This window comes from Pongo pygmaeus, chromosome 3 (genome assembly GCF_028885625.2).
Source record: "Pongo pygmaeus isolate AG05252 chromosome 3, NHGRI_mPonPyg2-v2.0_pri, whole genome shotgun sequence".
NCBI classification, from domain to species: Eukaryota; Metazoa; Chordata; class Mammalia; order Primates; family Hominidae; genus Pongo; species Pongo pygmaeus.
The window spans coordinates 178,350,970-178,365,599 of NC_072376.2; the positions used below are offsets into that span (position 1 = coordinate 178,350,970).

General features: G+C 38.3%; 1 protein-coding gene across 4 annotated transcripts in view; it reads left to right on the forward strand.

Annotated features, from left to right (window-relative positions):
* Positions 1–14,630, forward strand: part of KLHL2 (kelch like family member 2) — a 114,893-nt gene that overhangs the window by 18,632 nt on the left and 81,631 nt on the right. For 2 of the 4 annotated variants that reach the window (XR_008502071.2, XM_054485007.2), the window contains exons 3-4: positions 2,649–2,755; positions 12,524–12,645. Coding sequence is in view for 3 of the 4 variants with exons in the window: in XM_054485007.2 (XP_054340982.1) it covers positions 2,649–2,755; positions 12,524–12,645 (229 nt within the window). In the remaining variant the exon portion in view is untranslated. Of the gene's footprint in view, positions 1–2,648; positions 2,756–12,523; positions 12,646–14,630 lie in introns of those variants that run through there. The other 2 variants (XM_054485008.2, XM_054485009.2) reach the window with 2 other exon arrangements.

Here is a 14,630-nt window from a genome sequence, read left to right on the forward strand (position 1 = left end):
ACCTGGGTTGCTTTGTTCTAGAGAGACCATGCATGCTCTGCTGACCCTGCTTACCTCCCTCCAGAGTTTCTTCACTCCCACCCTTCTTTCTCACCACTCTTCTCGGCCCACAGTTCCACATTCTGCTTTGCTGCTTCAGGTCTCCATGCGATAGTACATCATGTTCTCTTTGGGATTCTTTTGCTCCTTCTCGATCCAGCTAACTCTCACTTGTTTTTAGAACTCAGCTTAAGGCCAATAGCTGCAGGAAGCCCTTTCTGATCCCCAGTCTGATTTAAATGCAGCACCACCCCCCTCCACAACCTTTCCATAACATCTTTATTACGGTGCTTTCCACTTTATCCAATAATTTTTGCATTGCCAGTTTTTTCTGCTGGTCTTCTTAAGGGCAGAGATGGTCTTGCAGTACTTTGTTGATGGTCTTGCAGTACTTTGTTGAATGAATGAACAAACTTTGATTTTTAAAAATATTCTATAGAGGTAGTGCTTAAAACCCACTAAATTTGGAGCTTTTATTAGCTATGTATAGAACTTAAAAATACTTTCTACTATATAGTATGTCAAAAAATAAATTGTTGTTATTTATAATTTATTTATTATTTCCCTTTCTTGTTTTATTCAAACTTTAACAGATCTTAAAACCATATAGCTTTAGGTTTTGTGTAGTGGTCAAGAGGCTCTGGAGTCAGCCTGTGGATTTGAATCCTGGCACTGCCTCTAGTTGGAGGACTTTAACCTTGGTTTCCCCAGCTATAAATTTGGGGATAAAAATAATACCTTATAACATTGTGGTGGGCACTAAATGAAATAATACATGCAGGTAGAACTCTTGCATAGTACCTTCCTGAAAACACCGCTGACACCACTGACTTTTCCACCCTAGTTATATGTGAACCCATAGAATTTTCATAGAATTGCAGAATGGTTTTATATTCTCAGAGCAGGTGGTAAACTTTGTCAGTTCTGTAAAATGATCTGGAGGAATTATAAATTAGTGATACTGTGCCACCTTTTGTGACTCCAATATGGGACCTGCTTTATGTCTCATACAGCATCATGAGCCATTAAACTGGTAACACATGAGCCATGCTGTATAATCTAAGTGGCATAGCAGTCTCATCAGCAATGAGGCCCTGGGATGCAGCCATCACTGATGCTGGGGTACTCTTTTTTTCTTCCATTTCTCCTAAACTGGAAGGAGAATAGTTACCAGTAGGCTCTCCAAAAAGTTTTGGCATGAACTTTATGGGAACAAGTTTGCAAGCAGTATGGACAGGTGGAAAACTTCAAGGACTTGGTCAAGCTTATGGAAAATGTTGCTTGTAAGCTACTAGAAAATTACAGAAGTAGGCAGGCCACCTTTTTAGGAAATAGAACAGTAGAGGAGGGTGCCAAGTGTGACCTGCATGTACTATGCACATAGACATAAATTCAGTGCTTGGGTATGTGAGGTGTGGAAGGGACATTTGCTTTCACCACATCTGTTTCAGTCATTCATGGTATGACTGCTAGCAAGGCAGGTTTTAGGCTTTGGAGCCTTCTTGCTAGTTCTAGAATAAGCATCAGCAACGTTTTCTGTTAAAAATATTCTGTGACATTATTAATTACCTGGAGAGTATGATCTGGCACCACGTATTGCATGTCAAAAATGCTCACCACATGTTTTTGAGTGAATTACAATGGATGTTTTAAAATTACAGATATAATAATTATGGTTGCTGAATAATGGTTTTGAGGTAACAAAACGCTTTTTTTTTTGAAACAGAGTCTCACTCTGTCACCCAGGCTGGAATGCAGTGGTGCGATCTTGGCTGAATGCAACCTCTGCCTCCCAGGTTGAAGTGATTCTTGTGTCTCAGCCTCCTCAGTAGCTGGGATCAGAGGTGTGGTCTTCCATGCCTGGCTAATAGTTGTATTTTTAATAGAGTCTGGGTTTCGCCATGTTGGCCAGGCTGGTCTCAAACTTCTGGCTTCAAGTGATCCATCCACCTACCTTGGCCTCCCAAAGTGTTGGGATTATAGACATGAGCCACTGCACCTGGCCAAAGTGTTTTTTAACTTTAGATGTAATATTTTCTGGCCTTGAAGGATGAGATATTTTGCATTGGTAAAATGTTGTGATTAGGTTAAGCTTCAAATGCGCAAAGCCTTTTAAGCAGCAAGTGTAATGAATATAATTTTACCATTGCTTGATGAACTAGGGTCTTTTAAGATTTTTTTTTTTTTGGGAGGGGGTGGGTATTTTACCCAATTTAGTTTTCGGCATGTGTTTTTTCTTCATCTTCATGTCAGACTACACCTGCCACTTCTGCCGCTACTTCTTATTCAGACAGCCTCTTCTTTTGCAGTCCATTGATGGTTTGCTGCCAGTAATTGCCTTTAGGTTGAGAAATCGATAATCAAGTTTGGGAAGATTTCTGTGTTTTTCAAAGGCAGGATTCTTAGTAAGGGTCCAAGGCATGTTGGGCCTTTATCCCAGCTGTTTTCTATGTACTTCATGTTTAGGGATCATGTCCCAAAGGATGGCTGTCTTTTACGTTAGTCTCCACTTGATGAAAGTGGGCTTTACTGTAATATTTTTGCATAGGATGTTCAATACATTCATTGTTGATATCATTTAAATTTTTTCTCTCTGCTTTTTTACACAGTCAAAATTTGCTGTGCGATGTCACAATTGTGGCAGAAGACATGGAAATTTCTGCTCATAGAGTGGTGCTGGCCGCCTGTAGTCCTTATTTTCATGCCATGTTTACAGGTATGAAATATTTTAGTTATGGGCATTTTAAAAAATGTATTCAGAACTGTGCTTTTCTTACCACATTTTCTTTTGTTATTACCATTTTACTTTTATGAAATGAAGAATTATAATGGAAGAAAATGTTCTTGCTTTGTTCCAAATTCCTCCTCATCTTTGTTTTTCATTGTTGGGGGTCAGTAAGCCTATACATAGGTACACTCACAATTTTATGCTCAACTTTCTCCCTTTAAGTTATACTTATGTATATTAGTTCCTGCCATTTATAATAGCTTTTTGTCACTTTATTATTTTGACAAAAGGAAACCACTTTACATTTTTTAAAATGATTTTTACATTTGTTTCATCTAGTGTTACATTGAACAAAAAGATGTTTATTTAATATCCTTCATTTGGAAATATAAGAAAATAAAGCGATTTATCTATAAGCTTACGTTTTACTTTGGCAACTGTGAAAATATATAGAATGATTTTAGTGCTTCTGGAAAAGAAGTAATTTATGTCTGTCACACTTGAATCCCTTACTCTCATTCTTTTTTAAAATATACTGTACAAAGAAATGAAGTTTTTATCTGTTACATCAATGAGTTTATAATCTTAGGGTATTGGTATGTCAAATAGAAAATACAAATAGAAATGTAGTTATACCAAAAAGCAAAAATACAAAGCTCTTCTTACTTTAGAAACTATTAAGTATTTCTGGTGCTTCTGTTTTACTAGATACTTCAAGGCATACAAAAACAATGTGAACATGCTTCCTGCCCCAAAAGCTTCCTGTGTAGCTAGGCAGATGGATGTGCACCCTTTAATAGGTAAAAGTGTATGGAAGATCTGAGCGCTCACAGCAGTGGTCAGATGTTGAGGGCTGTGATGGGCAGCACTGAGAGAAGGATTTCCCCAGACCTGGTGGATTGAGGGGTTTACACAGATGAAGATGAGTGTAGAAGGTCAGATGGAGAAGACGGACTGAGTGAGAACTTTTCTGGGTGTCTTGGGAGTAGTGAGGAGACCAGAGCCCCGCTCAGTTTTCAGCCTTTTATGATCTTGCTGTTCCAGAACAGAGTTAAATAATCAGAAATGAAGAAAGATGGCAGGTGGGCTCTGAGCCAAGTTTGGGAGGGTTGCCTTTCAGCTGAGAGCTGAGGTTGATCTGAAAAGTCAATACCCGTGAAGTGAGACTAGTCAGATTTTTATGTCTTGGGGTTCACTCTAGTCTCTTGATTTACATCTTATTTATTACTGCTGGACACTTTTCTAGAGAGAGAGAGTCTCTCAGGCTTGTAAGAGAAGGATTCGATCTGGAATGTGTTGGGCTACTTTACGAATTCCCTTGTAAAGTGCTGTCCCCTTAGTGGCCTTCCTTCAGATGACACTGCTGTTGCCACTTACTTGTTGGAACTACTAGGTCTTTGGAAAACTTAATCTGTGCTTCAGTTTTTTCCCCATCTGGAAAATGGGAATAATAATATTACCCACATCCTAGAGTTTTTGTAAAGATTAAATGAGATCATGTGTGTGAATTTCTTAGCACTTGACACATAGAAAATGATCAATTAATTTTGACAGTAATTATTACGGTCATCATCACCATTCTTTTTTACTCTAACTTCCTAAATTTCTTTATATTCTGTACAAGATTGGAAAGCTTTAAGCTAGGCTCTTTTTTTTTTTGATAAATGTTTTATTGTCTACAGAGTGACAAAAATAGAGTGATTAACTTATACCTGTAAGATCAAAGTTAGTTTCCTTTCCCCTCAAAAGGCTTTGGAGACTTAGTGTCTCCAAACTCCCTGAGCCTTAGACATCCAGTGAAATGGATGCTAGGTAGAGATAGGAGAGCTTATTATGTCTTTAGCTGTCTTTTCTGTTTGCTTTATAATCTAAACTGCATTTTGGTTTCCCTCTTCTGTTTTTGTCTAATGGTTCTCTGTGCTTCGTGATTTAGCTGACGTGGTTTATGAATATGTGAGCTTTGCCTAATGAAGGGAATGAGGCATTGAAGACATTCTGATTTTCTAAGTATTTATAGTGTATTACAACTAACTAGTAGGTAGGTGCTTTTGCAGTTCAACTGGTTTCTGTCTGAGAATATACCTTTTATGCTTAGTCAAATTTTAGATTGCTATACACTAAAGTACTTGAAAATAGGAATACTGTGTTAATTTCTGGCACATATACAAAATGTGAATTGAGTACCTAACGTTTTTTTTTTTACTAGTTTATTGAGGCATATTTTATATATCATAAAATTTACCCATTTCAGGGCTGGATGCAATGGCTCACACCTGTAATCCCAGCACTTTAGGAGGCTGAGGCAGGTGGATTGCTTGAGGAGTTCAAGACCAGCCTGGGCAACATGGTGAAAACCCATCTCTATCAAAATATAAAAAATTAGCTTAGTGCGGTGGCACTAGCCTATATAGTCCCAGCTACTCAGGAGGCTGAGGTGGAAGGATCACTTGAGCCTGAGAGGCAGAGGTTGCAGCGAACCAAGATGGTGCCATTGCATGCTAGCCTGGGTGACAGAGTGAGGAAAAAAAAAAATTACCTATATTAAGTGCACAACTCACTGATTTTTAGCAATTTTACTGAGTTGTACTGCCATCACCATAAATCAATTTTAGAACATTTTTGTTCTCACATAATGTTTTTGAGGTTCATCCGTGTTGTAAATGTTTCAAAGGAAGGTTTGCTGTTCTTATTGCTAAATAGCATTCTGTGTGGATAGACCGCTTTTGACTTTCCATTTACCAGTTGATGGATGTTTTTGTGTTGTTTCAATTTTTGGCTGTTATGAATAATACTGCTATGAACATTCATGCGCAGTTCGTTTTGTGGACATATATTTTTATTTCTCTTGGGAGTAGATATCTAGGAGTGTAATTGCCGGGTCACATGGTAAATTTATACTTAAAAAATTCTGCTAAGCTGTTTTTCCAAAGTTACTGTACCATTTTACATTCCTACTAGCAATGTTTGAAACTTCCTGTTTCTCCACATCCTTGCCAACACTTGCTACCGCTTTTTAAAAAATTATGGCCCTTCTAGTGGGTGTTGAAGTAGCATAGTATTGTAGTTTTAATTTGCATTTTTCTAATGACCAATGATGTCAAGCATCTTTCTATGTGCTTATTATTTAGGCTAAACTTTTATGGTTTTTCAGCAGTAGATGTTATTTGACTTTCTAGCAATCTTGTACTGTTTTTTTTTCTTCTACTTTTGAATCTACTGTTTAGCCAACAATTTGGCAGAAATTAGATAAAAAAGATAAAGGCCACTTTGGGAAGCTGAGGCGGGTGGATCACAAGGTCAGGAGATTGAGACCATCGGGGCTAACACGGTGAAACCCCGTCTCTACTAAAAATACAAAAAAAAATTAGTCTGGCGTGGTGGCGGGCACCTGTAGTCCCAGCTACTTGGGAGGCTGAGGCAGGAGAATGGTGTGAACCCATGAGGTGGAACTTGCAGTGAGCCGAGATAGCACCACTGCACTCCAGCCTGGGCGACAGAGCAAGACTCTGTCTCAAAAAAAAAAAAAAAAAGATAAAGGCAGGGCGCAGTGGCTCATGCCTGTAATCGCAGCACTTTGGGAGGCCAAGGTGGCAGAATTGCTTGAGCCCGTAAGTTCTAAACCAGCCTGGTAGAAATAGGGAGATCTCATCTCTGAAAAGATTTTAAAAAAAATTTACTGAGCATGGTCACACGTGCCTGTATAGTCAGTCCCAGCTACTGGGGAGGCTGAGGCAGGAGGATCGCTTGAGCCTAGGAAGCAGAGGTTGCACTGAGCTGAGATCATGCCACTGCCCTCCACCTGGGCAACAGAGTGAGAATGTGACCCTGTCTCAAAAAAGGAAAAAAAAAAGAAGACACAGGGATTGGGTCTAGGTAATTTAGTGTATGTAGACTCATTTAAGAATTTGCCAGAGTATGAGTAATTTGTTTCTTTGTTTTTCATGGTCCAAAGCCCTGTTAAGCTTTTTTTTTTTTTTTTTTTTTTGTTTGGTAAAAATTATGGTGAGGTTAACAAGTAGATCATTGGATGCTTTCATTCCACCAAACATCATGTATATTTACATTCCCTTGCTCAGGGACAGGGAGTTTCCCTACTCTTCTTTCTTTTTCCTGTGACTAACCTATTAGGAAATGGGGAATATGCAGATGTTCTTTGTTGGGTCTTACTTTTAATCTCATAAACTGTAGGTGGAGTTTTCATTTAAATTATATCACCTAAGAAATAATTCTGTTACTCGTCATAGTTCCAAGTATTTGAGTAGAGAAGGGAAGTGAAAAGTAATTCTGTGATGTAGTCACAGGGTTCTACTTTGTGAAGTATGGGCCTATTTAGAGCAAGGCCAAGTTGTTTAACTATTACTTAAGGAAGAACATACCAAATTGGGTTCTTGTGTTTTTAGATTACTTCTTGGTTACAAATGTGGCATTTAGAAAGCTGTTTGCTTAACACATACTTTGAGATTTATTTGTGCCATAGGCTAACATTTCTGAAATCTGGTGGGAAGTACTGAATACTAAATTTTTATTTTTAGCCTTTTTTTTTTGGTGTGCTTTTTGATTTCTTTTGTCATATTGAACATGATTCAGTAAAATAAATTAGAATAGGAAAAGACAGATTCTTGTTTGAGTGACTAAGAAGTAAGATTTTAAAAAGCTATATACATGGTTATGTTTGTCTAAGATTCATGCTTTCATTCATCAAGGAATATTTATTGAGCATTTTCTGTGCTAGGCATTGTCCTAGGCTTTGGGGACTAGAGTGATGAATAAAACAGATAAGTTCCTGTTCTCATGATTCTAGTTAGGAAGAAGAAGAAAGGTTAGACAGTAAGTAAACATACAAAAGGTAATTTCTGGTATTGATGATGGCTCTGAAAAAAATTAAATAGAATGTTGCACAAAGAAGTTAAGTTGGAATGCTTTAGGCTGCCTGTAACAGCAAACTCCACTCAAACTGGTTTAAATACTAAGAAAGCAGGCTGGGCACCAGACGTGATTGGATCTACAGCTTGAAAATTTCATCAAGAATCTTCTTCTGTCTCTCTGCCCTTCTATCCTCGATAAAAATATCCTAAGGTTTCTTCCCCTCCTAAATGAAAGATGCCTACAAGAGTGGACCCAACATCTCAAGGAAGGAGGACTCTCTCTTTTAGGAGCTAAGAAACCTTTCTCAGAAGTTACCCAAACCAGACCAAAACTGGCAGGGCAATGCAGTTACCATGTGGGCTTTAGATTTGCTGTAGAACTGGAAAGTTACATACTCTGACCATCATAGAGAGTGGCTGGTGGGCCACACAGGTCAGCTTGCCAAACTGAAAATGCCTGTCTGTCAGTAACTGCTTTGTAACCCAAGAACAAAAAGGTGGTAGTGATTAGAGTAGATGACAAGTGGAACTTGCAAAGTAATGGAATAAAATTTATTTATTAAACATAGCTATAAATTTGTTATTTATTTCTTACAGTTTCAGCATAGTCAGAGTTTCTGCGTTACACTTTTATTTTTTTTTCAGATATTTTCTGTGCTAAATAACTGAAATTAGAATCATGGAATTTTTAAAATGAATTTTAGCATTTGTCTTTTTAAACCTATTCACTTTTCATTTATTCATTGGATAAATTCATTTTGCAATGGATAAGTGAAGTTACCAGTTTATGTTGGGCTTCAGGAGTCCTGATTAAAGATCCTTGAGATGGTTTTTTTTTTTTTTTGAGATGAAGTCTCGCTCTGTCACCAGGCTGGAGTACAGTGACATGATCTCAGCTCACTGCAGCCTCCGTCTTCTGGTTTCAAGCGATTCTTCTGCCTCAGCCCCCTGAGTAGCTGGGACTATAGGCATGCGAGATGGAAATGTTTTTTAGCCATATGTGTGTTTTTACACATTCATGATTTGGAGGGCTTCCTTTTTTTTCTCAATAAAAGTAGATAGGAGACTGGGTGCGGTGGCTTATGCCTATAATCCCAGTACTTTGGGAGGCCAAGGCGGAAGAATCATTTGAGGCCATGAGTTCAAGGCTGCAGTGAGCTGTGATTACACAATTGCACTTCATCCTGGGCAACAGAATGAGACTCTGTCTCAAAAAAAAAGGTAGAGATGATGTGGTATTTGCTAGTGAAAGTGATTGGCTCACTCTGTAATGTATAGTGATGTTCAATAAATGTTTGTTGACTGAAATCCTACATAGCTAGAATATCCATGTTTAAGACTAATTTTAAAGTGCCATTAGTTATGTTAAGTAAAAATGCTATATTTTATGTATTTATTCAGTTAATTTATTTACTTATTTATTTATTTGGTGAAATAAGAGTCTTGCTCTGTCACCCAGGCTGGAGTGCAGTGGTGCAGTCTTAGCTCACTGTAACCTCCACCTCCTGGGGTCATGCAATTCTCCTGCCTCAGCCTCATGTAGCTGGGATTACAGGCATGTACCAGCATGCCTGGCTAATTTTTGTATTTTTAGTAGAGATAGGGTTTCGCCATGTTGGGCAGGCTGGTGTTGGACTCCTGACCTCACATGATCCGCCTGCCTTGGCCTCCCAAAGCGCTGGGATTACAGGCGTGAGCCCCTGCGCCCAGCCAAAATGCTACATTTTAAATTGGCACTTGCTTTACTTTTTATTCATCTAGTCATTTACTTATCTAACCAGTATTTATTGGGTATCTACTAGATGTCAGACATGTTACACAGAGATAAGAAAGGCTTCATCCCTGTTCTCAGTGAGCTTAAGAATTCAGAGGAGGAGAACTAGGTAAAGAGTTGATGATGACAGAGTGGATTTGCATGAGGCACCCAACCGTACCTAATCCAGTCTTGGGCCACCAACAGATAAGGCTACCTAGAGAGGTTCCAGTGGAGATTAGCCTGAGAAATGAGTGGGTGGGGAGACAGAGAGGACAGTGTTCAACAAGAGCATCAGGGGTAAGACATTGCTTGGTGTCTGTAGAAAACAACAAACAGCTTCTCAGTAATGTATTTCAAGTTTAGAAAAGCGGGAGGAGAGAGAGAAGGCTAGATAATGAATCAGGAGCTGGACATGTGTGCTTGGACTGGGAGAAACCAAAGGATTTTTGAACTCTGTTCTCAGGTTTGTGGAGTCAGTACTGGAGGCAGGAAAATAATTAGGAGGTGGCTGCATTGGTGTTAGCAAGAGATTATAGGATCCCCAATGGTGAGAAGGTGAGAAGATTTATTTGAGATCTATCCAAGGTTAATCCTGCAAGTTTTAGTGAACTGTGGGACTGGTGGGTAAGGAAGAGGAGAGAATCAAGGATGACTCTCACTCAGGTTTTTAGTATAGGTGTTTGTATGGATAGCATAATGTAGCTTCAGAGTTCTGATATAACCTCAGAGTTATGTGATCAAAACATAAACAAGAAACCATAATCTCTATAGAGACAATGGGAGGTTACAAATGGTAAGGATAAACTATGTACAGTATCATTGGATAGCCTAGTTTTTTTTCTGTTTTAAATAGGACAGAGTCTTGCTTTGTTGCCCAGGCTAGTCTTGAACTCCTGGGCTCAAGTGATTCTCCTGCTTCAGTCTCCCTAGTAGCTGGGATTACAGGAGTGAGCCACAACACCTGACTCTCATTAATAGTTTTTAAAATGCTTATCAATCATAAATCTCACAAAGCCATACTGTTTAAAGATTTCCTCTGAAAACACAGCAAAGGGCAAAACTAAGGTAATATGTAACAACTGGAATTAGATATAAATAACTTTTACAATACTCTTTAGTATGGGCTTTGATTCATAGTAATTAGAATTTTTAAACTATTAATACAGTCATGGGCACATTTTTTGTTTTTCTTACTGTTTTTGTAAATTAATATAAAAATATTAAAATGTTTTCAAAACAGTATATAATTGAAATAGAATTTATTGGAAGCAGATACAGTTTTCTGGGGAGAAAAATAATCTTAAAAATGACAAATATTTGAACTAGCAAAATGCATCTTATAGCAATACCTTAAAAACTATAATATTAAAAACTGTTTGGCAGAGAACTAATTATTTTTCAGTCATACATGTAAATTAAAGTCCCACTTGGTTTTGCCTAAGGTAAGTTATGTTTAACTGAGTACTGGCTGTTTGGCTTTGTGCTCATGTGGCCCCAGGCCCTGAAGGGCTTTGCGTATTATTGGGGCCCTGTAGATGAATCAGTTATGGCCTTTGTCTCAAGTCCAAGTGGGAATCACCAGAATGTCTTAACTTTTGGCACAAAAGAGGCTTCAGTTTATACAGACTATCAGTTTATACCCCAACTATTCACAGGGAAAAACATTTGCTGTAGCACCAGACATACAACTCAGTCCCCTTTCATCCTGCTATGTAGGTATAGGTACATCTTTCTCATTAACTCTCCTACCTCCCTTGTCATACAAAGAGATGTTTTTCTTCCTGGGAAGTAGCAGCGTAGTTTTTTGGGATATTTTAGCTGTGAGGTGAACAGCTTCTTTCTGAGATCTTGTCAGAGATAATCTCCAGGGAAGCACGCAGTTAAATGTATACCACTATTGTTATTTCTCTTCTCCCAGGGTTTTGTTTACAAAGGAATTTTGTGTAATTATGATTTCCCATAGACTTTTCTGATAGTTTATGGTCGCTGACAGTGCATTGTATCAGAAAAAGAAGTGAGCTTTCAAGAAATCTTGAGGCTATGTTATGGTTTACTTAGAGATGCTGGGTTAAAGTGAAAGTGATGAATAGTGGCACGTTCTCATGCTTCTTTTATCTTTGAAACTTAGTGAATTCTAGAGCCAAACCTTTTTGCCCATGGCCCTCAGCATTATTCTTGGACTGTCCTTTTAGTTTTTAATTGAATCCCTCCCCACCCCCATTCAATTGCTTGTGTCTCCATGTGTCATAGTTCACTTATGTTGGCACACCTAGGTGCTTAAACTTGCCTCCTACTCTCCCGAAGTCTCCTTGGCTTAGGGACCATCCCTTCTCTTTCCTCCTTCCCTATTTCTTTTCCACAAGTGGGTATTAGGAAGAAAGTCTTGTACTGTTTTTTTTAGCAGGCAGTTTTGTAGAAGGATACCTGGTTTTAGTAATAAAGCTGGTATGGAAATGACTTCAGCGTGAAGTTGCTGCAGATGACAAACAGTAACTGAATCTGAGCTAGAAGATCTCTGTAACAAGCTTTGTTATTGACTAACCCTTTGTTATTATTGTGATCGCTGTTATGCCTTGCATTCTCTAAGCATCTTAAGTAATTTGTTTTCTCGTTGTCTCTGGCATGAGCGTTGTGACCTCTCACTGAGGGTGGAGCCTCTGTGTCTGCTGCAGGCTATGCATGCCCCTGCAGGCATTTGTGTGTTTGTTGAAGGAGTAATGCTAGCCAGGTGGGTCCTTTTCAGCAGTCGTTCATGGCTATTAGCCAAAGGCAGTAACATCGTTACTCTTCTAGTCATGACTAGAAATCCATAAAGACAACAAATGCCCAAAAGCAGGGACAGCCTCAGCTACTGATCCTATAGCCACAAGAATAGTTCATGCAGCTGGACGTATGGCACATTCATTGTTGTGATATGATTTTCAGGTGCAAAGTGGGTAACAAAAGTACGTTTTATGATTTGCTCAGGTAAGCTTTTGGAAGAGGAAGGGGAGTGTTTTTGGCCTGCAAAAAGTGGCTGATTATGCTGCCTATTAAATACAGTGAGTGGCAAGAAGATGTATCAATCTACATTGGCATTGGAACTTCCACAGCAGTGTCTTGCTGTAACATCACTCTTATTCCTTTGTGTTTTAGGTGAGATGAGTGAGAGCCGAGCAAAGAGAGTTAGAATAAAAGAGGTAGATGGCTGGACCCTGAGGATGCTAATTGATTACGTTTACACTGCAGAAATTCAGGTTACAGAAGAAAATGTACAGGTAAGAGTAAACACTTCACACCATCTAGCTTTTTATGCATACAGTTTTTTTTTTAATAAAAAAAGCATACCCACACAGTATACATTTTGTACCAAAATAATAGGATTCATTGTGAAAATTGTATCTCTAAAAAATATTTGGAATGATTATACCTTTTTAGTAATGTTTGTGAGTTTAGTATCTTTTATATTCTTTAAGATCTGAGATACAAATCCTTTAGTTCTCTGAATGATGCTTGTTCTTTCATGAAAACACTGTCATATTCATTTATAACTGTTGATTGATGCTGCCCACAATTTTTCTTTATTCCTTGGAAGGATATAGTCTACAAAGAATGTTTTTGACTGCCAATATTCTTTATTTCTGTCTTTTTTTTGACACCCGATCTTGTTCTGTCTCTCAGGCTGGAGTACGGTGGTGTGATCATGGATCACGCAGCCTTGACCTCCTAGGCTCAAGCAGTCCTCCCGCTGCAGCCTCCCAAGTAGCTGGGACTACAGGCGTGTGCCACTGTGCCCAGCCAATTTTCTTATTTTTTTTTAGAGAGGTCTCACTGTTCCCCAGGCTGATCTCAAACTCTTGGGCTCAAGTGATCCACCCTCTTCAGCCTCCCAAAGTGCTGGGATTATAGGTGTGAACCACCGTATACCCAGCCTATTCTTTGTTTTACTATTTGAGCATCCTATTTAATTCTGGAGTTTAGCTAAAAGTTGATATTGCATCTTATTTTCTATAAAGAACAAATGTTTTATGTGTGTTACGTAAATGTTTAAATAATACAGATGGATGTGGAGTAAAAGGTGAAAATCCCTCTTTAGAAAACTGCCCTTCTCTTCGAACCTACCCCAGTCCACATACATTGATTCACTTCTTCTTCCCTAGAGGGTAGCTTCTGTTATCTACTGTGAATCCCTTCAGACCGTTTTCCATGCGTTTATTTACACACACATACACACAATTTTTTTACATAAGAAATACTATACTTGTTCTGAAACTTGCTTTTTGAATTGAACAGTGTCTTAGGGGTCTTTACACATTAGTGTATATGGGTCTAACTCATGTTAATCAGCTATATATATATGTATGATTTTTCACCTTTATAAAAACAGTGCAATGAGTGGACATTTTTATATTTGCGTCCCCAAATTTTATAAGCTGGATTCCTCAAAATGGAATTGGTGAATCAAAGAGTACATGCGTATATTAATTTTTTGATAGCAATGCCAAATTGCCATCTGAAAATGTGTGTTTATTTATATTCCTTCTAACAGGGACACTGTGTTTTGAGGACAACAAAAATAACTAGGACTAAATTCTTAAGAAATAATCTTTAAATTCTACTTGCACAAATAGGAAGTTGTTGGCTCAATCCTTATCCCTGCTAACTAGCTGAAATATGCTACAAAATGAATTCGGAGACTGAAATCTTTGCACTTGTTAAGACATGCTATTGATTGTTCCATGTGAAATATTGGCAGTAGTAAGGCCTCCTGGTGATCTTTCCCAGATGGCCTCATTAGCTTTTGCTTAGAAGTTCCAGTTATGAGGTAAGGCATTTGAAAAACCTTGGTCACTATTGGGGTTGTTTCTAAATGTTTGCATCAGATGCTAGATGAACTTTTTTTTTTTTTTAACATGGAAGAAAGTGTTTGGTATATGTCATGAGATCACTGTACTCATATGTCATCTCATTCTGGTCTTTTAGGTACATTTAGACTATTTGCTAGATTCTGGGGCATTGTTTTCAACAAGAGTTTATCTTGGTTTCTTTTTGTTTATTCTTTTTATTCATTTTAGTGCATGGGCCTCATTATGCCCTTATATTTGACCTTCAACAAATGAATTACTGATTTCTTTGATTCACATAATGGGCCACATGGGAGAAAATTGAGAAAAATCATTTAGGCCTTAGAGACTAAACTGTGTGAATTCAGCCCTAAATGTTGTTTGTAGTAGTTCTTGTGGTGGGGACATGGGCCTATTAG